The sequence below is a fragment of the Psittacula echo genome (assembly GCF_963264785.1).
Source record: "Psittacula echo genome assembly, chromosome: 17".
Lineage (NCBI taxonomy): Eukaryota > Metazoa > Chordata > Aves > Psittaciformes > Psittacidae > Psittacula > Psittacula echo.
This window is the reverse complement of record NC_137753.1, coordinates 4,258,629-4,280,935: the sequence shown is the minus strand read 5'-3', so window position 1 is coordinate 4,280,935 and position 22,307 is coordinate 4,258,629. Positions and strand designations below refer to the sequence as shown.

General features: G+C 41.1%; 1 protein-coding gene across 1 annotated transcript in view; it reads right to left on the bottom strand.

Moving 5' to 3' along the window:
* The window catches only part of CLSTN1 (calsyntenin 1), a gene marked incomplete at its 5' end in the record, with an annotated part of 35,901 nt that extends 13,844 nt beyond the window's left edge, over nucleotides 1-22,057 (bottom strand). Inside the window, 10 exon segments of the mRNA XM_080631344.1 lie at nucleotides 221-469; nucleotides 1,693-1,878; nucleotides 1,976-2,125; nucleotides 3,095-3,303; nucleotides 5,519-5,714; nucleotides 7,128-7,157; nucleotides 13,871-13,993; nucleotides 21,671-21,941; nucleotides 21,943-22,032; nucleotides 22,034-22,057. Coding sequence (XP_080487470.1) covers nucleotides 221-469; nucleotides 1,693-1,878; nucleotides 1,976-2,125; nucleotides 3,095-3,303; nucleotides 5,519-5,714; nucleotides 7,128-7,157; nucleotides 13,871-13,993; nucleotides 21,671-21,941; nucleotides 21,943-22,032; nucleotides 22,034-22,057 — 1,528 coding nt within the window.
* Between the last annotated feature and the right edge of the window lie 250 nt (nucleotides 22,058-22,307).

The following is a 22,307-nucleotide window of genomic DNA, read 5'->3' as shown; positions in this document are numbered from 1 at the left end:
AAATAGAACTAGCAAAACAAGTCTGCCTAATCTGAAGCTAGACAATTTAAGGCCATGACTATAGGTAAGCACAAGAAAAAGTGACTTTCACAATCCATTTCACTTCCAAGAAAAATCTAATCTAGAGAAAAAAAATAAAGGATCTCACAGCTGCTGCCACAGCATATAAATCCAAGCAAACCCAACAGTGAGAGCATTTATAGTTGAAGTATTGACAAACCTGTCTTGTCTGAATTGCACAGAATTGTTTCTTTCTCTTTGGTTCCAGGCCCATGCCTCATCCATACTGAAATCATGAAGGGCTCTTTTAGATTGACTGTGACAACACCATCTGGAATCTTCACAGCTTGCGTGCCATTGAATTCAAAGACTTGGTCACTGTCATGACCATTATCTGTAGGAAGTCCTATTGTCCAGTTAGCAGCATTACTTGGAGGTGGAAGCAGCTCAGCTGTGCCAGAAGCAGCACCTACAATAAAAACACTCAAATGAAAAAAGGTAGAAACTAAAGTAGTCACCCCCAGTTTCAAACCAAACTGGTTTTCTAAGCACTAATTGTTCAGCACCGTCAGGATTATGCACTACTGCCACCCATCAGGCAATTCTCCCTTTAAATAATGTGGCATTAATAAGAAACATGTAATAATCACAATGACTTCTGTACATTTAACTTTTGGGTAGACAACTCATCTCATTGTAATTGTTTTGCTTACTATCTCTGCAGCTGTAGAGCCTTATTTTGCCTCTCTCTCAAGAACCATTACATGAATACCACTTGTCGCTCAGGCCAACGACCATGATGCCCTTTCTCTTAACAGTGCACTAGTTGTAAGACTAGTATCCATCCAGTTGAAGAAGGCTGCATAAGCATCCCATCCCAGATCACTGTCCAATAATATCACAGACAGGAGCAATGATACCCAGCAGGTACTCAGACTGCTGGTTTTTCAAGCCTAAATCCTTAATGTCACAGTGACCTCATTAGGGAATAGCCTAGGTCTCTAGGGTTACATCATATTCATACTTTCAACTAACTTCAACTGAAGCCACAAATCATTAATGATAATTCATCTTATCTCAATTCTTCCATATTGGCTACAAAAGATTCCTAAACTTTTCACAGGATCTTTAACTGCAGCATATGTGGATACCAAGGTGCCCTTAATTCCCAGGGGAAGCACAGTACGGATGTAACTGATGCAAGTAAACTCTTCTTTCCAAAGCACACTTTCCTGGTTTTCCATCTACTTTTTCACCATGTATTTCTTAACTGCATCTTTCACATCCATCATTGTCCCTGCCCACGCCAGGGGGGCTGGAACTAGATAATCTTTAAGGCCTCTTCCAACTCAAACCCTTGTAAGATTCCATCATCATGCCCCAGGAAAAACAGAGAGGTTTTAATGGCTAAACCCTTCCTTATACATAAAATTATTTCAGCTCTTGGAACATGAATTTCAAGTGAGGAAAATTCTTAGTCTATATAAGCTAGGGAAGAGGCAGAAGAAAGTGATTCTTTACTGCATTTGAGAATTATTTTGTCACCTCCAGCCAACTTCATGCTTTTTACTGCTAGAAAACTACATGCCAATGAAGACCATATCTACTCAATTGATTTGTGGTCAAACACAACAGTCAAAGAAAAACTACTAAGACAGAGAGGTGACTTGATCTGAACAAAAGCATTCTTACCACATAGTCTGTGAATGGATTTCTCAGAGTAGGTGTCTCTGTCACAGCCTTTACCAATATGGGTAGTTTCTAGTTCAACCGTTGCTTGAATTGAGGTTACTGGCTCATCACATGTCTCTAAATGCATACCAGGGAAGAGAGCTAATGCACCAGTACCAGGCTCATATTCTATTCTTTTGCTCCATCCTGCATATTTATACAAAGAACAGTATTAACAGTCTCTCCTGTTTAACTGAATGTACCAGCAAATGCTAAAAGCAGACAGGGAGAAGATGAAACTAACCTTGCCAGCCAGGCTTGCATGTAGGCTTAATGCTAATTTTAACCAACACATCCTCAGCAGCTCTCTTCTTCCCACAGTCATATGCTGTTACTGTCAGTTTATACTGATGTTCTTTACCATAGTTTAACTTTTCTGTGTTTTTTATATAACCTGATACAAGGAAAAAAAAGAGCAATAATCAGACATCAATTTCTATTCATTTCTAAGGGTCACTGCCACATGAAATACACCTAGGTACCACCTCTGTACTTCATACAGGTCCCAAGATTTTAACAGACACAACTGGAGTGCATTAGCCCTTCACTATTTGACTTTTCAATGCCTGACATCAGGCACAGATCCTTAAAAATTACATAAATCCAGAGATGAGCACACATACACAGAACAGCAGGTAGATACTTATCAGACTCTTAATAGCATATTACCCAAAATGAAACTGTTCAGAGGTGGTAACTGATATATAAATTACCAATCTGCACACCCATGACAAGTATCCATTGGCAATTCCTCAAAATTATCTATTGGAGTCCCAAAAAACTCAAACTAAAGCCCACTAAAAACTGGTTTGCTGTGACTAATCAGCTTGCTTGAACACCTAGAAGTAGTTCTATAGATCTTGAAGGGTCCACAGATCACCAGTGGAAAGGAACAACCCAGACAAATCACTGCACTTCAAAACCAGTAACCATGACACTGTAATCTCCAGAGTCACATCATGAGCATCTCAAATGTGAAAAGCACACACATGGAATCCCATTTTTAAAAGCTGTATTAAAACAGAATAGAAAACTATAGGGCTGGAGGAAAAAAAAAGCCTATTAGGAGCTGGTTTAAAACATAATACAGCTAACCTTTATTTTGAAAAGCATTTTACATGAAACAACAAACGTGCAACACACCATCTGCTCCTGACATCAGCAGACAGCAGCACATGGTATTGGCACTGAAAGACATCTCACTTCTCATTATCAAACTGCTGAAGTGAACACCTCCATTTAACTATGTTGTAGGAAAGGGTTAAACCAGGGCTGCTGTAGTTTTAAGCTGAACTGTTTGAAGTCCTATTCTTACAGTGGCAAATTATAGTAATTTCCACTCCGTTTCACATGGTTTTCTTACCATCTTTGTCAATAGCAAAAGGTACATCCGGAGTTACAATTTCATAACTGCAAATCTGGCTGAACTGAGGCGAGCAGTCTGCGTCCACTGCTTCCACTTTGAGGATGTTGTCATACCTCTTCCCTTCAATAACTGTTGCCTTGTATGACTTCTCTTTGAACACAGGGGCGTACTCATTAACATCGTTCACCTGAATATGTACTGTTGCTCTGGAAATAAAACAGAAAGGTCAGCTCCTATATATTGTAAACTCCTCTTCATGCAAGGAATCTGACAGAACTTTACAATCTGCACAAGCTCCCTCTTGTACAGATGAAGCTGTCCTTCAGAATTTCAGCTCCCAGAATGAACTGACCAATGACTAATCAAACTACCAGTCTCAACCACTCTAACTAGGAAAGCAGTGGGTGTTTTCCTAGTGTGCTGCTATAGAATTCAGTGTAGTTCCAGGTTATTGCTTACTATTGTTTATTTGCAAATAAACTTCAAAACTTTGTACTGCAACCATTAAATTGTCACCATCTTACAGAAATACAAAACACAGCTGTGACAAAATAGGTTCTTACTTCTGTTAAAACACTACAATCTTTCTAGCTCTTTCCTGCTGTCAGAGTACTTGATATAAACACCCAGTTTTTATTTCGTGTGAACAAGAATGACAGTTAAGACTGGCCTTAGACTAAGAGCTCAGTCAAGTGCATTTAATTAGCTTGCTTAGGCTAACGAAGTACTGAGCTGGGTAAAGTCAGTGAAAACTGGCTTATTTCTTGGATGTAGGAATGAAATTTAAATGGAAGACTCACATAAGTGGAAGAAACACTTTAACACATCATATAGCCAAGCCAGATTATCCTAAAAACACTGCAGCTTGAATTACATCATTTCACACTTGTCATTGATTGCTGGTATATATAGAATAGGAAAATAATGCAGTTCCTGCCAGTGCCCAAGAAGAAAAGGTGAATGATGGAACGTAAACTAATACAGAATTTGATCACTACAGCCCTTCCATTAAAGCAAAAGTCTTTAAGGTTTTATTTTATCCTATGTGCTCAATAAATGTATAAAAAACCAGCCTTCTGTACCAAACAGCTTTAAACTCCTGACTTTAAAAGCTAAATTCAAGCTAAACTTTCAAGGGCAGGTTGGATGGGGCTTGGAGCAAGCTGCTCTAGTGGAAGGTGTACGGGCCCGTGGCAGGGGGTTGGAACTGCATGAGCTTTAAGGTTCCTTCCAACCAAAACCAGTCTGTGATCCCATGAACCCCAAGATGGTTAAAAGCCACAAAAACCACATAGACAGCACTGGGCAAGGGAAATTTCCACAGTGGTCTGTAGGTGCAGGTCTCAGAAACCCAGCATTCCTGCTGTGGGTAAAGAAGAGTAGCAGAGCACGCTGCCAGATCTGCACTGCTTCACTAGGCAGCCATGAGTTCGGATAACCACCTCAACCAGCACAGGCAGAAAAATACAGGTTAAGTTCTACAGTGCAGAGAAGGAACTGTACGCTATCAAACCAAAGAATATAATTTCAGCCAACCCAACAAAACATGTGTTGCCTTATTTTGCTTTGAAATCTTTCTTCAAAAGTCAAACTGAATATCACATCATTTTCTGTAAGTGTAATTCTTAAGGAGATATCTTTCTGCTATTTGAAGCATACAGCTATAGAGTAACAAGGTCATATTTGTCACCAAGATGACTGCTGCTGTCTATTCCTCATCTTATTTATGCCCTTCTTTTCTTCACATAGATGGTAATCTTCCACATGCTCTGCAGATGTTTACACCAGAGTGTTAAAACTGTTATTGTCAAGTGGATTTTCTAAACAGCATTTTACATTGTGGTTTTTTTCTTTAGATAAAGACTAGCTGAAGATTGCTTTGTTCTCATTCTTTAATCTAGGCAGACATGGAACTTATGCTATTGATCCGGCTTTTTTCAGCGAGGCTGTCTGGAAATGACAGCAACATGTTTTCATTTCCATTTTGGTTAAGTTTAATATAGACTGACCTCTCAAACCAGTTTTTTGTTTTAGAAACTGAATTTTGGAACAATGGCTTGGAATCCCATGCAAACTCTTTATATCAGCTCAGATGGATTTTAACTGTATCAGCAGTTTTCCTGCTTCTATCCCCACACTACTTTCTCACGCAAATTCAGAGACATCAAAGGATAAGGCAGTTATCAGGAGCCAAATGAGCTTTATGGTCCAACCCTAACCATTCTGTATGATCATTAAGAACGCAGCTAAAGAGGTGTCTAAACAGCTCATGTTCATTTTGCTGCTATTTGTATTACCATTAAAGCCTTCCAGTAGTAACACTTGGTTTACATTTACTCTAAATACACAGACCATAAATCACCATGAGCAGGAGCCCACTTGAAACCAAACTTCCCCTCAACCCACCACAGATATACTTACTTGTGGGATTTCTTTGCATTTGCTCCATCTGGTCCCTTGCCACAGTCATAGGCCTGTATGGTGAATGTGTAGTCCTTCTGTAGCTCACAGTCAAGCTTTTCTTTAGAGCGTATTATTCCCTCCCCAGTGGATTTATCCACTACCACTGCTTCAAAGGGAACATTTTGCCCGTGAATTTTAAATCCACAAATCTCACCTACAGATTCAAAGGAAGAGAGGTTAGAACTGGTCAAAACTCTGACACTTTCATTTTGTTTTTTAAACAAAAGACCAAATATTTTGCAGCCAAGGGTTTGTGAGGGTCTGTGGACAAAGCAAGAGCACTGTGCTTTAAAATGGGTGATATCTGGGAACTTTAGTAAAAAGCATACGTCTGCCTTCCAAGCAACTGGTTTACTTTGCATCCATTCATGCAGGAATACAAAAGAGAAAAAGAGAAATGTAGACAGGCATTTCACAGGAGTACTTGATATAGCTCTAGGGTAAGAGATCTTATGAGAGCATACAGCCAAGGCCACTGGTAATATCTTCTATGCCAAGCTACTGGGAATAGCTGGGCAGCTTGTTCATTTTGACCAGAGCAAAAGGTTAAAATGCACAGTTACAAGTCAAGGGATGAAAAAGCTTCAAGTACAGGTTCAGCACCATAATTACAGAAATTCTGTCAACAGATCAAGGAACAAAGTCTTCCTGTGCAATGTACCTGGCTAAAATTAGGGAATCAAAATAAACTACTGAATGAGAAAGGTAGAAATACCAACTTCTCAGGCATCCATTTCAACAGCTATCTACTAACACAGACAAAATCTGTTAGTCAAGGAAGCTCTCACATGGAATGATTTAGTAGGCTTTCCCTTCTATTCAGACTCTTCATCCTAACAAACTTGCAAGAGAAGTCCCTAATACATCATTTTAAACCACATCTAAACCTAATATGACACTACAAGACCTCTTGCTGGCACCACTAGGCCCATCTGTCAGCCCATTATGGGGAGTGAGCTTAGCACAACTAGCTGTGCTGACAAAAGCACTCAACAAACACTTTGATCACCTATACTTCAGTTTGTGTAACTTATGTCTTGAAGGTGATTTTCTTACATCAACATAAAACACTATTTTGCTATTCTAGTTGCAGTGATATCTCAGTACCAAGGATGCACTCCTGCTGCAAACATGGCTAGAGGTATTCAATAAAATGTATTTGATTTTGTATTTTAAGCTACTGAAGTACACTGCAGGGAAGGTGTTATAATGCTTCAGCAGTTAAATATTACTTTCCAAAGCATATGAAAAAAGATGCCCCAAAGAAGTAAGCTATCCGTGGAAATATCAGAAAACACTAATTTGCCCCAAAACAACTTCTTCAGTGTCCATATAGTGTTCAATAATCCTAAGTAGTTCAAATGGATGTCTGATTTACAGATATTTCTAACCAAGGGTTTGGTTACATACAGATTTTATCAATATATTTGAAAATAGAAAAAAACTGGGAGAATAAATGGGACAAAAGAGCATGACAGGATCTTCTGTTTAAGTGCTGATTCCCCATTTCATAACCAAAGTTAGTAGGTTAATATTCATAAAAGGCATAGAAAGAACCCTTCATCACCTTCTTTGGTGACTGTCACCTCAAAACTCTCTAAAGGGAGAAAAGATAAACCCAAGTCAGTCACAGGAAAAGTTGAAAGGGAGCAAATAAGGAAAAGGCAAAGATGCACACATTACACAGAAAAGCTTTGGAGAAATTGTCTTTTCAAATTCCAGTGGAGATTTGCTGTAACTGTTACAATTTTAGAGTTTTAGTTTTGTTAAATAAGATTCAATCTTTTAACTCCAGGTTGCCATTTGTACAATTTTGAAGGATTTAAGCTTCTCAAAAGGCTTTTTTCTTTTTCCCTTTTTTAAAAAAATACCAACTGCTAAAGATATTTTCAGAATTCCACGTTGATGAAAACTAGAAAGTAAAATTTATCAGAAAACTATTCTAGTTAAAGACAACACATTAAATAACTTAAACATGCTTTTATCTATTATATTGAAAGCACCACGTTTCTACAATTAAACCCTTTATATCCCCCTTTCGAGCTCCAGGAAAAATACTAATAAATTAAAGAGTCATGAGATTTTTGTGTTTCCACATACATTTTTAGCAGTTTAGGTTGTATAACGCTTCACATTTGCCAAATGTAAATTCCACACCAAACGTGACAGTACTGACATAATTCATGAGTTAAAAATATACACACTAAATTGTGAGCCTGCTGAGCATAAAAGCTCTAATGTAAGAAATGAGAAGTTAGAGGGGGAAGCTATATATTTTCCTAGCAGCATGTCACTTTTCCAGGTTAAACAAGCAACCCAACCTTCTATCATTTTATTCTACTGCTGAAATAGCATGATGCAGGACAGAAGAGATTCAGGTACTCAAATATAGTCAACTATTAGTACTGAGGATGCCCTAAAGTAGTCTGCTTTGCCCCTCCAGCCAGTCCAGGAAAGCACAGCCTTGAAGTGTCCTGGGATGTTCCACACTTACGAGGTGATCTCAGATATAACTGAGTTTTACAACAGTATTAGATAACTGATAGGCACCTGGAATGGTTTCACAGATTTAATGAACAGTTATCACTGTTCTTCACTCCTCTAGAAATCATAATTTGTTAAACCCCCAAACCACCACCTTTTATGTATCACTCAGCGTATCAAATATCATCATCATCTTTGACCTGTATTCCAGTACAACAGAGCAGACCTGTAGCCTTCAAATCTCTTCTCCCAGATCTCCTGGTAATTCTTTCACCTTTCAACTTGCAGTAACACAGTTAACTCAAGTCTCCATTCTAGAGTGGCCTTAGGAAAGAGACGAGGCACTACAGTTACAGAGAAGCACTTTTCTTAGAAAGGCAAATTTACAGCTTAAAAGTGAAGCAGAAATATAATTAAGGCAAGATACCTTACAATGTACGATGGCCTTCATTTTAAAAGGAGCCAGTTTCTAAATAGCTCTCAAAAGGCTCTCCGTGAAACTCCCTTCAGGTAATCCCCAGATTTATAATCAGCTCTTGATTTTAATGTACTCTTGTGGCACCCACATAATTTATTTCAATCTATTCTTACACAGGATATAAATATAATCCCAGATTTTAATGTGTTTTGGCAATAGGATCACTCAAGTAAGTTTTACACTGTTTAAATTCACGGCTGACACCACTGATTAGCCAGAAGTGACATTCCAACTGCAGGCTTCTAAATATTGCACATCTCTGACTCCTCTACACCCACCTCCCTGCTCCCTTCCAGTAACTCTGGGAGTCAAGCACTGTGTGTGAACATGAGGATTACAAGAAGAAAAATAATGTAAGGGAACATTAAAGTAGAAAGCCTGATAATGGGGAGAAGAGGAAGAAGTAGATGAATGCAGCAATTACCTATTTGAAGAAGGGAAGGCTGTTAAAAACTGGTCAGTTCTTTATCATCTGAAGGGACCTTTAACTCTGGCATCAACCCCAATGTGGCTGCTAGGAAATTCAGGCATTACAGTTTTGGCTTCTAAGCATAAGACATAAATAAGCTCTCTGGTAAGGATCTGTCTCCAGATGCTTTATAAGGGGTAAAGCTTTGGCTTGCCCTGCAGTGTATAGCTCAACTCCTGCCAGATGTTTCTCAGAGTAATAACTGACCCAACACTATCGTATTTTCCACATCATACACAAGCCAGATTAACAAAAAGCCCTTTTACGACGACACCGACAAGGTTCTTGTGACTGGCAAAGTTAGCATGCATGAAAACTTTGGTGTTACTTATAAGTACTCTAAATAAGCAAATGCAGAGCTCCCAACCTAACAGGCTTTTTGAGCTCCCTTCTTCAAAGTGTCTCTGCAATGAAAAGCAGCAAAAAGGACTAATTCTCTGAAGTACAAAATACTTCCAGAATTAAAGCTCCCTTCCTTTCTCAAAAATCCATTACAGACTGTTAGAGAGCTCCTTCAAGACAAAGATGACAATATAGGCTAATATTCCCATACACGGATATTCATTTTCATCTCACTTATGAAATGCATATTTTGATATAGTACAGGTAAGGCTCTTCTGTGACTACAGAATTCTTGGCAGTGAACTTTTACTGCCATTAAGTAAGCTTAGTCCCATACCATGCTCCCTAAGGTTTCATGCTATGCCGTATGTGCTTAATGCTTTTCCTCATTTCATTCTGAAGTCGAGATATATTATCGAAATAAATTTTTATCTGTCCTGATCTTAGAGCAAAATAATGATCAATCTATAAATTATTTTATGCTTGATATATTAGGAACTGTTCAGCTGAATATATTGTGACAAGGAGAGCACATCACAGTGCTTCACTCGGCTGTAATCTCAGTTGAAAAACACATTTCATTTTATAGGTAACACAGGTTTGTGGAACTTATATTAGCCAGAAAATATACAGTAATCCTCTGTCCTAAAGATATTCTGTATTTCTCCTTTCCAGTGTAGCACAGTCAAATGACAGTGAAGATTTGGTAGAATTTTAAGGTTTTAATCACTTTTTGTGCTTTATCTCTCTCTGTACTGTTACAATATAATGATGTAAAATCCTTAATTGTATTATATAGTTATAAAGAAGGTACATAAGCTATTAAACTGGACACACAGTATTTGACTAGATGCTCTTTAAACTCTGAAGTCAGCTACATCGCTGCATTTCCACACCACAGAAGGAGAGGAAGGAGTATCCTGCCAGCCCTAACCAAGCAGCAGTCTGCATGAGGGTCATGGGAAGCCTCCTATCCCAGTATGAGTAGAATGTCTCCTAAAAATGTATTTTTCTTAGTACCATATAAAACTGTTAAAAACCAAACCAATTTCAAATCTCACAATTAGTGATAACTCCATTTCAGTCTGCGTACCACGAGAGGTACAAAACAAAACGCCACTTCACGCATGCCTTCAATTTGGTGCAAAAACGGCTGAAATACGACTGCAACAGATTTCCTCTGAGGTTTGCCAACCAGCTGTGCAACTGAACCCCTCGCTGGATGGGATGAGATCAAAATCTGTATCTGTTTGATGACACAGTCTCATTCATCCTCTCTACGTATCATTTCTTCATAGCCACCACCCAGCCGAGCGCTGCATTACACAGAGGCTGACTGCAGAAAGGACATCAGCACAGTCCCTGCCCTGAGCGAACAGGGGCTGGTGGTACAGCAGAGACACAGCATCAGTGCTTGCCTGCTACACATGTGAACCTCACATGCCTCTGGGTGGATTTTGGGGGTTTGTTTTAAAGAATGAATAGAGATTCTGCAAGACCACTTGCCAAGCTCTATGCATATTCATGTCCTAAGTCAAAAAATTCCTAACCCCCACAAAAATACTTCTTGCATCCCAGACTTGTAAGGGGAAAATAAAGTATTGTGGCTGAGAAGTGGTTTTCTCTAGGGCTGAGCTGGGAGAAGAGCGATTCAAACCCTATTACAGGCACATCAAACCAATAGGGAAACATTTCGAACACCTTGCTAGCGAGACCCTGTGTTATGCTCTTGTAATATTCTTTTATGTGAAGGCATTCAGAATGCAATACAAATTCAGTTCCTTTTTGCATAGTAAAGGGGAAATCCATACTGAGAGCTTCAGACATCAAACTGATTTTAGATATCAACTACTCTAACATACAATAGGAAATGTAGCTGTCCTTTCTGTTTTCAGCAAAACCATTTTGGATCAAATTCCAACATGACTCAATTTGTAATGTAGAAAAGTTTCACTGAGGAATGTGAATGGCCATTGTCTTCTCAAGCAGATCTGTAACACCGACAGTACAAAAGACTGACTCCATAGGGTCTCTACACGTTGGGCAGAATGGTGAGGCATCCTGCCATGACTATATTCAAACTTCATTTTCAGAAGTGTCATTCCACATTTAAACCCATCTATATTACCCTAGAAATGTCTTTATAACCCTACTTATTTTTGTATGCCTGAATTTTAGGATCCTACCCACACAGCACAGAGTGAGCAAAGCAATAAAATACTACTTTTGCTTGCCCCCCAGTTCATCTACTACAAAGCATTTAAATGGACTAGTTTCAAGATGTTCCAACATCTCAAAACTGAACTAAAGCAAAAAGCTCTATTTAAAGTATCTGAAACCTCCAGACAGCTCGGAAGCTTCACAGCTCAGCTGGGGGGTACAGTTAATTAAATACCAACCTTTTGAAGCCTGAATAAATTTGATTTGTAAGTAGGAATATACCAGTTAGGGCTGAAACAGCCACTTAATCCCCAAACTGCTTTGTTTTGCTGTGAAAACATGTCACTGATCTAATGGGCTTCTCACACTTCCACACCCACATAGATGCTGCTGGACAAGAACAATGCTATTCTCCGCTCCAGGCCATGACTACAGCACCACCAGCTAGAACTGATAACGCTGATTCAACACATCTCCCACATCTGGTCTCCTTAAAGACAGATTCAAGTATTGTTCCATTTAATGGGAGACAAACACTTTTATAGATCCCCACAGCACAGTCATTCAAAATTGACGCAATTCAAAGCCAACAGTCATATCGAGAAAATTTCTTCACAAAGTTACAGTTCTGGACTTAGAATTTCACTATTTTAAAGCCATTGTTCTGCTGCTGCTTCAGAATTGTTACTTTCTGAAAGCCAAACCACATAATCTTTATACAAACGTTTAACAAAAAAACCTTCCAGTTGGTAAAAGTGTTCATTTTTATGTCCATCATTAAATATGTGTCCATCATTAAATAAAGCAGGTTTATATAATTTACATCAACACAAAGGAAAAGCATCTCTCATTTGAAGGGCTGTTTTGATACTGGATTTTCCCCTGCAAATTTGATGGTATATTTGGGGATAGTCTGCCAGTAATTTCTCAAAGCTTCACAATATCCAGCACTCAATAAGTCTTTGCTATCCACCAAGAGGTATAAAACAGCCATTTTCAAAATCTGATCCATGCTGCCAAACTCCCAGTACCTACATTTAAAGCACTTGGGAACTGTGAGCGATGATTCACATTCCCCTGATCTCCAAGGACGCAAGTCAACCTTCTTAGACCTCTTCTTACAAATGCACTTCCCAGCACAAGCTTCTTGATTTTGAAACTTCTCATTTCCTAGACAGCAGTCTTATTTCTAGTTAGGATTACTTAACCTCTGCTATGTGTACCCAACACCTGCGAAAGTCTGACTTTCAGCGGTTTACCATTAGCTTTCTGAATTTGTAAAGCAGCCTTGGAGATAATTACAGCCTCAAAACTGTTACTTTAAGTACCACTTTAACAACTTGCGACTGAGCTGCCATAATACTGTAGCACACCATGCAGTCAGCATGCTGAACATGTTAAATGGCTGTTCATTCAATCATCCTCTTTTTCTATCACTTCCTCCTTGAAGCCAAGCTAAGCAATGTTCCCCAAAACAGCTACTGTCATATCCTCCAAGTATTTGACTGGGATTCTTAACTCTAAAACTCTACTTAACCACGTAAGCTTCTGCAAGTATCTAACCTAAGCTTGCGTTGTCCAGAACCACTAATACCTGCAGATGGCCAATGGTATTCTTTAGAGTTTTCTAATACTTTGTCAAACCAAATGAGTGTCTTCCATAATACTGCATTTTTAATACAGTTTCCAGAAGATAAAACTACTGCATAAGTCTGTAAGAACACTCTCATTTGTCAGTCATACATTGAAACTGAAGAATCACCCTACATTTCGCAAATCCCTCACGTATCATTCTCTATATTCTCTGCTAGAGGAGGAAAAAAAGCCTTTTCTTCAGTGGAAGAGGCTGTCCCACGTGTAAAAATACTCCAAACTGCTAAGCCAACTGACCAAAGAAACGCAACCTTAATTCTGTTTGTTATTGTCTTCAATCTATTAAGACACAAATCAAAACCACTAAGAAAAGCAAAAACTCTCTTCAGAATGGCAAGAAAATAATTGTTTCAGAACTCCTAGACTGAATGCTGTGAAACGCGGAATCCAGACGACAGAGGAAAAGTTAAGACACTAATGCAAAAAAAAAACCTGAAAACCAAAACCCCAAAACGATGTAACTCCCCCAAAAGCAGAACTCACACAAGCACATGACATTGAAAGAAACATGGAATACCTGCAATATAGAGCACTCTCTGGTTTGGATATTCAGCTACAGCTGTAGATAGGAAATAAAACTGGTCCATGCACAAACATTTCCTAGGGTTTAAAAGCTTTGAATCATTATGCTGCTGTTAGGGAAAACACAGTAAGTAACACACAGCATTCGTCCTCAAGAAAGCATTTCCAGTTCTTAGGAAAGAAATGCAGATGAATTCTTTACCTGCAAAACGCAGAGGTGCATCTTTGTCCAGGGCTATCAAAGGGGGGTCCAGGAGCACTGTGTTGTCATTTTCTGTAACTATACCATGATAGGTTGTTTCAATCCATGGCTTATGCTTGTTAACTGAAAGGAAAACAGAATACAAAGTCAAAACGTTTGAAACTGAAAACTTCAGAAAATGTTTTATAATACCCATTTCAGTATTTTCCTCTTTCGTTTTTCTAAATCTGAATTTGCTTTTTACTAAATTAAAATCTTTGAGACAAAATCCTGGCCAAGTATGTTGGGAACAGTAAAGTGTCCTTGCAGGCTTCCCAAAAGTAACTCAAAGAATCTAAATTAGTCTCTTAACTATGCTGGGATTTAAGAGGTCCCTGAAATGCAACTCAAAAACCTTCTAACAGTGATGGGGAGTCACTGCCAGCAGTGCCAAGTGCGACATCAGGAAAACCTATACTCAGCACCAGATGAAAAACTTCTGGCCAACATGAAACACAAGGACTTGTTTACTGCTCTCCAACAAGGAAAACCTGGGATGCAGTTGGTGGACTGTTCTTCAGGGAGTTAAACTAAACGGTGACAAAAGGACACTTAAGCAAATGATTAAAAATGATAGAACTCTCACAGGAAACCATAAGACTCTCCCAATATGCTTTCATCTGCAATCTTTTACTTGTTACTAGCAACAAACTGCTAGACAGGATATAATATCTTCGTACATAATAATGCAGCAAGAGAGAACTCACAACAAACTATTTTAATGCAAATAGTGCTTAATTACCACCGTGTGGTTTTACTCAGTATGGCAACACTATCTTTATTGCCTCAATTGCCTCACATGGGCATGCTTTCAATATTCAGCATACCAAATAGCCAGCTCAATGTCAACCACATGGTTCTATTTACCCAGAGAAGCACACTGCTGCAGCACCCTCCAAGGAACGTGGTGCTTTAAAAGGAACTCTGTCATGCTCAGAGGGACTAACACATCGTTCCTCCCTCAGAGGGTAGGCACTGATAACTGTTAACATTTGAGTCTCTAATGGAAACAATATCTCTCAACTCAAGCCTGGTCTAAACACAAGTGTTTCACTAATACAGCTAGGGCTGTTAGGAGCATAAGGAGAATACAGTTGTGTACTGTTTTGTCAGTGCATCTAGGGTGATTACACCTCAATCAAACAGCTCAGACCCCCTTCATCCATTCGTCTTAGTCTCTGCAAGGACCTAGTATAAAATACTAAAAAAGATCTCTGCCAAACCCCTCTCCATCTCCATTCTAATGCTTCTAAATGCAGATGACAAATTAATTGGCTTTAAGCATTGAGAAACCTTCTCTTGATTTAGCAACCCACAGTAAATCCCACTACAGAAGGGTAAGGAAGTTCTATAAAAGCTTGAAGCACTGCAACCACATATGAACAGAATTATGAGTATGTTAAGCATCTGCAGAGTCTAATGAACCTTCAAACAACAGGCTCAGTTAAAAGCAAAGTCATGTCCTTTTATTGTGCTGCAGACAATAAAATCATAAAGCTTAAACCCCTTTGTGTTTAGGAAGGCTAAAACATCACCAGATTTTAAAACATAAAGCTTAAATCCCTTTGTGTTTATGAAGGCTAAACATCACCGGATTTGAGACACCAAACTTACTGCTGAATATCCAGGAAAGGCCCGTTATCCATATTAGTGATCTCCTGACTCCAGCGTAACTACACACTGTAAGAAATTCTCCAGCTAGCATTTGAAATATGAGGCACAGTTTATGAGCGATACACTACCACTGCCCCTGAACCAACCACGAGGTTGAACCAAGTATTATTCTGATCTCAGTTGGCTTAAATATTGCTAAACGCTGGATTGAAAACCATCCTTTCGCATTTTTTACCTCTTTAACCGTCACAAAACTCTTGAAATCTAGAGGAAGTTGTTCAAATAAACTGTTCACACTGCTAATTTCAAACCAAAAGTCCACCCATTCCAAGCTTGACACTAACAAAGTGCCCTGAGCTGTTAATCTCTTGCCATTTAACTGGGATAAACTACACTAGTTTTCTTGAAACACAATATTCACACTATTTGTAAGCGCCTCAACTGGAATCTGTTGTAAATCCCAACTAGCATTTCATCTAGTCAAGTGGGGGAAGCTACCCTGGCTCAACACAGCAAGCTGACTTCTACTAAGCTTTTAGTGGCCAAAAAATACTTTAAAGCCAGCTGAGCATCCCTCTTTTTTCCAGGTTGCCAATTGAATTGTAACAGCTCATGCTAGAGCCTTTGCTGCTGCCAAGCAATGGCTGAACACATCTGCAAGGTGAGCACAAGCCACCTAAGCAGGGTTATCCAAAGATAACCTGCTGCTAAACTATAGGAGGAAAGGGAATTGGTACCTGATGTGAAGTGTGCCTTGAACACAGCTTTTTAAAGTACTCTTTACTTTAGGGTAAATGCGTTCAGTTTCCCATGAACAAACAGACCAGCTTTTACCTAACAATGACTAGAACTACAGAAAAAGGAAAGTACCTCAAGGAAAGGATGTTTCACCAAAAGTAATGCAGAATACACATCAGATCAACCAGCAGCAACTTTCCCTTGCTGTTTAAAACAATTAATGAATGTAAATTAATATACAGGCAGAGCAGGGGATTTTAGGGCTAGTACAGAAATGTTAATCAAAAGCTATAATCTTTAACAAATCAGAATTAATTCTATTATTTGACTGTGAACATATTAAAGTTAAATGTACTTATCAGAGTCCCTTCCAAGGACTTCCATTATCTTCTTACAAGTGGTCAGAACACTAATTTGACTTAAATGGGATCTGGCACCTACCTAAGTGAAGATTTAGACACACCTCAACCAAAAAGGGCTGTAACAGAATATACTTTTTCTTCTGGATAACTACTTTAATATACAGCATTGTTTAGCCATGCTACCTTTAGAAACAGATGAAGATGATGTAACAAGTACTAGAGTCTGAAAGCTAGGTGTTCAACCCAGTGACAATTAAGACACTCATTTGTAAAATCCACCTTTGAGACTTCACGAAAAACCCAGAGACTGTATACAAAGAATTATGTTCTCTGCCAATTCAAATGAACTGCACTCAATAAACTAAGTGGAAAAATTCTTTACTCCTGTCCTGAAGGTCTGACAATAACTGATCACTGTACATCCTTTTAATTGTATTTCTCTTGATGTAAAAGAGGCAAGCGTGCCTTTCAGAGAGACAGCAGAAACTCTAAAGTATGTCTTACCCTGACTATTCATAGTTTAGTTCTGTTCTGATGAAATTCCATGCAATATCATTAAAGCAACAAGTTTGTATAGTACAGAACCACAGAAAAATATAGCTCAGCCAAGGAGTAAAGATCTACACAATAATATAATGCCTCCTCCACCCTGAAAGTAAAGTTTAATAAGAAAGGGTGTAGCACAGCCTGATTATAATGTGCGTTTTGCTCCTGCCCTAGGCTCAGCCAACCTGTAATTCAGAGCTTGCCTCTTGTGAGAAAAGGGTGAGGATTAACTTTGTATATAAACAACTTGAACTATCTCAGTGGTTCTGAAAAGATCTATTGTATTGTTTATTAAATGGGGTCTTCTCATACCTCAAATATTACCAAAAACCACTGTCTTACAAGCAGGTACAAGCAATGGGATAAAACTGAACACAAGTTTTGCTCAAATGCAGAGTTTCTTGATAACACGGCACTTTTCTTATTTCCAGTCTAGGTTTCCAAGACAAACTGTAATTCCCATTACTGGGACATGAAAGCTGTAGGCAGTAATAGATTATACAGAGATGAATCTGCATGAGGAAAGGGATTAGGTAAGGGCATGGGCATCCACAACATTAATCTCTACAGTCCCTAGTTGAAGGAAAATCAGGTGGTTGAAATTCATCCCACAATTTCAGATCTCTATCTTGGATTCTTTGATAAGGATAAGGAACACTTATAATGTCTGCTCTGGAAGTTCAACTGTCATACACTGGGAGCACAAGGTAATGCTTATAAATTGTTAGTTTCAGCTGACACAGTTAACACTAATTCTCCATCCACCATATTCAAACTAATGGCTGTAGAAATTTAACAGGTTTTATTAAATTATAGTTTGCCTAAGGAACAATCTCTGGTTTATCACCACTTACAGAGAGTTTCCTGTTGTACACTGAACCAGTGGCTTAAATCTGATTTTATTTCTACAAAGACACATGGAAGTTTTGCTATGAGCCTGAATCTAAGCTACATGCAAACCACAAACTAGTCACAACTTCTAGTATCCACACCTGCAGCAGAAGAAATGCTCAGAGCACCAAAGACCACAGTAGAGGACCTACTGACCAAATTTCTATTGGGATAAAAGCCTGGCAGGGAAAACAGCAAACCAGAAATATTCCAGCACAGAACAGCCTAAACAGTATTAGGGCATCAAAGCCCTAATTTTTTTAAGTGAAATTTAACATGTTTTAAGCTAAACCAGAACACTGCAAAAGAAAACTGTGAACATTTAATAAATTCTCTTTTAAATGTGGCTAATTCTAGTGCAGGAATGGAAATCACTTTCTAACTGCTCCCATATTTATAAGCTTCACTCCTTGAAAGGGAATCTTATTTACAAATACAGCAACCATCATCTCAGTCTAGCTGGCACTTCTGGCTCTATTTGTTGATCCCATTTAAAAACAGGGAAACCAACTGGGAGCTGTAGCAGCAACTTGTTTTCAGCCTGAATACAAAGCAAGTGAGATGAGACCTAACACTATAAACATCAGACAGACAGACAGCTCTTCAAAGGTGCTCAGGTTTCTAATAATCCTTTCTAAAGGCTCCTAAGGAGGCTCAGTCCCTGCTGAAGCCACTGTGAGTCAATCAGTACAAATCAAATGAATTAGAGTGCAAAATAAGATTTAAGACCAAGGCTTCTAACTTCCTGAAGGCTCTCATGTTTTAAGGTATCACTATGCCCCTTAATACCACAAAATTTGAGAGACATTCTCTGAATGCAACTAAAGACAACGAATGAGATAAGGTGTTGACATTAGGCTGTCCTGTGCCCTGGTCTGGGTTTAACTCCAAGCCATGAGAAATGGAAATCCATGAGCCCAGCTTCTGTCCTTCTCCTAAAAAAACCCAATTGCCTTTGCAATTTGAAACTGGTGATTGCAAATATGCAGAAACATTATCTAGCTACAAGTCCAGAAATGTTCTGTTGATACGTTTCCCTGATAACTTGGCACAGTCAGCTCAATGTGCAGTCTAATAACATGGGAGAAGTCAACTGGCACAAGAGTACTCCAAACACACAAAGTAAACCATGCTTGCCCTCCATTTCCTCAGCAGAGTATTATTTTATATAATATGTACAGGAAAAGAGATTAAAATAGTTTCCCTAAACAGATGGCTGTATATTATGCTTTTCCATGCATTATGCATCATAGAAAGGTCTAGCACTGGTTAATTCTGTCTTTTCTCAGTGCTCTCCTACTTTTATAAATCCTTAGAGGGGAAAAAACCCCACCAGAAATAGCCAAAATATCTTTTAGATAGTCCTAAATTGCCTTGCCTCTAGAAAGGAGATAGAAACTAACCACCAGCCCTATATAATGAAGGTTGTTCCTGTGTCAAAGAAACATCTGCAGTAAGACCGTGGTAGTGAGAAAGTGGTTTGTGGTTTAGATTTAAAACATTCATAGCACCACATAACTTCCTGAATTAATCACAGATCAGCAAAGCTTCATCAAGATAGCATTATTTTGATCAATACCCTTCCCTAAATGACCATAATTTGGAAGGGACTCAAGGCAACAGAGGTATATCCCTCTACCTGGTCAGTAACCACAGCAGCAGCAGCCATTAGCTGCACTGCCTTCTCGTCATAAAAGTCATTCCATTCCACTCCCCATTCAGCTCTGTCGATAAACATCCAATTGCTTCACTATGACAAGCAGTATGTGAATGCACCACTAGCTACTGCTTTCCTACTGCAACGTTAGTCCAGCAAGCTTAGAAATATTGAGGTCAACTTGACCAATAAACCCAGTGAAATTGAGAGCTCTACATCAGCTGAACAGGAATTCACCTCTTTAGAACCTGAAACCAACAAGCCCGAAAGTCACAAGTGAAAAACATCTCAGCTGAACCTGAAAGAAAAACAGCACTGAAAACACAGCCCAAACCTGGAAGTTTACCATAAATGCTTCCAAACAATTGTTTCTCCTAACAACAGGGATATGAGTTACCTGAGCAGCTTTCCAGGTGTTCTCCAGGGCTTACTTGTTAAATGCATCCTCATGTAACATTACTAACAGGCCTACCTGAAGAAGCCAAAATGCCTTGAGGACCAATGCACATACTAAGCCAAAGCAGATCTCACGCTGTAACTCAGTTATGTGCGATGAAGTTTAACGGATCAGGACCTGCCGTCCAACAGCTCTGTAGATTAGACTGGAGACAAGCACAGGCTTTCACACACTGCACAAGAGCTGACAGAGCTGCCCAAATTTGCCATTTGTTTCCAAGTACATGTTAGCTACTTTGAAAATGGGTTTTGGTCTTAGTTTCATTCATGATTTAAAATGATGGAAAAGCCATCATGCTGCATTGGTGGGTTGAGCATTAAATGTCACGGTTCCAAGCATGCTAGTGAATAGGTTGAACTTAAAGAGATCTCACACAGGTAAATCATAGCCACTATCTAAACAGCTGGCTGCTGACTTACAGCAACAGCTTCTTGGTCCTATGTAGGGAAATTGCAGCAAGATGTGCCCTTAATGACTTGTTTCTGTTCAAGATCAAGAACATACCTTCAATGTATCTGCAAGCCATTTTAAAGCCACACTTCTAATCTACGTTCAAATTAATCTCATCATACGATCAAGTAAACCTTGCAGAAACGGCCTTCTCAATTCGAGGGGTAACCTTCAGGTTAAGGAAACGTTTGCAAGGCTCTTATGGAAATCTGCTCAGGAGGAGACCTGCAATGCGTATACTTTTACTCCACAAGATCAATCAATAGCCACCAGGCCAACGTTTAAAACCGCCGTACCGCTCCGTGTTCGGCAAAGCTCTCTCTTCTCGCTCACCACAGACGGGTGCTCTCCACCTCAGCCCGAAGGCTCGGCTCCCCAGGGGCTCCCCGAGGTGGTTTTATTCCCCCTTCCCACCCCGCCGGCCACCGTGGCTCTCCCCCAAGCCCAAGACGGTCACGGCTCTGCCGTGGCGCCTTTCCAAGCGCTGCCGCCCGGATTCCAGCGCCCGGGCCGCTCCGCACCGGGCAGCAGCGGCTCTCGGTGCCCTTCGCCAGCGCAGCCCCCCCCTCAACAAGTGCGGACCCCGCATGAGGGAGCCGTTATGTAACAAGCGGGCGGCCGGCACCCAGCGCCGCCGCGCATCCCGCCGCAGCCGGGCCGGGCCCCGCGGCCGAGGCCTGACCTTCGCGGTAGGAAGGGGCTCGGGGGGCGCAGGTGAGCACCCACCGCACCCCCCCTTCCCTCACCGCGGCGCCGCAGGTGCAACAGCCACGAGTCCCCAGCGAGCCCCGCGGAGGGGCTGCCAGCGCCCTCCTTCCCGACCGCACCGCCGCGATGTCCTCCTCCGCGCTCCCCCCCAACCTCAAAGGGCGAACAGAGCCAAGGGCACCGTCCGCCCGCCCGGCGGGTCCGCCTGCGGCACAGCCCCACAGAGCGCCCGGGGAGCGGAGGCGCAAGCCGGTGAGGGTGAGCCCGACCTGCCACCCCCCACAACTCCCCCCTGCCAGTGCTGAGCATCCTCCCACACCCGCCCCGGCTCTGTTTACCTCGAGCGGCCACCGCTCCTCCGCAGAGCAGCGCGGCGAGCAGCAGGCAGGCGGCGGGGGCCGGCAGCAGCGAGCGCGGCATGCCCGGGCGGCGCGGCGGCATGGCAGTGCGGAGCGGTGCAGGGCAGCGCGCACCCCCGGCTGCCGGGGCGGCTGTGGCGCCCCCGCTGGCCCACGCTCCGCTCTGCGCCGGGCGGAGGGCACGGCTCGGCCCCGAGGAAGAGGAGGGAGGAGAAGCGCTGCCCCGCTCCGCTCGCCGGTCCTCCCCTCCCTCCCCCGCCAGCGGCACCTAAAATGGCGGCGGCGAGCGCGGCCGGTCCCCCCGCGCCCGTTCCCAGGCGGGGGAGGGAGCGAACCAACGCGCGCGGGGGATGCGGGAGAGCCCATGTGCGCGGCGGGGAGGGGCGAGGGAGAGCGCCGCCTACTGACGGCCGGGGTCCGGCCCCGCAACGGGCGCCTCCGGCCCGCGGTTTTGGGGTGGTTTGATGGGTTTCGGCGTTTATTTGCAGCAGCTGAACCTCCCGCTGCAGCTGCGGGCACTTGGGAATCAGGGCTGATTCCCTGGAACCGAACCCAGCTGATTAATCAAAGGTTGATTAAACCCACAGCGTTTCAGAAAGTTCAAATCTCATAAAGC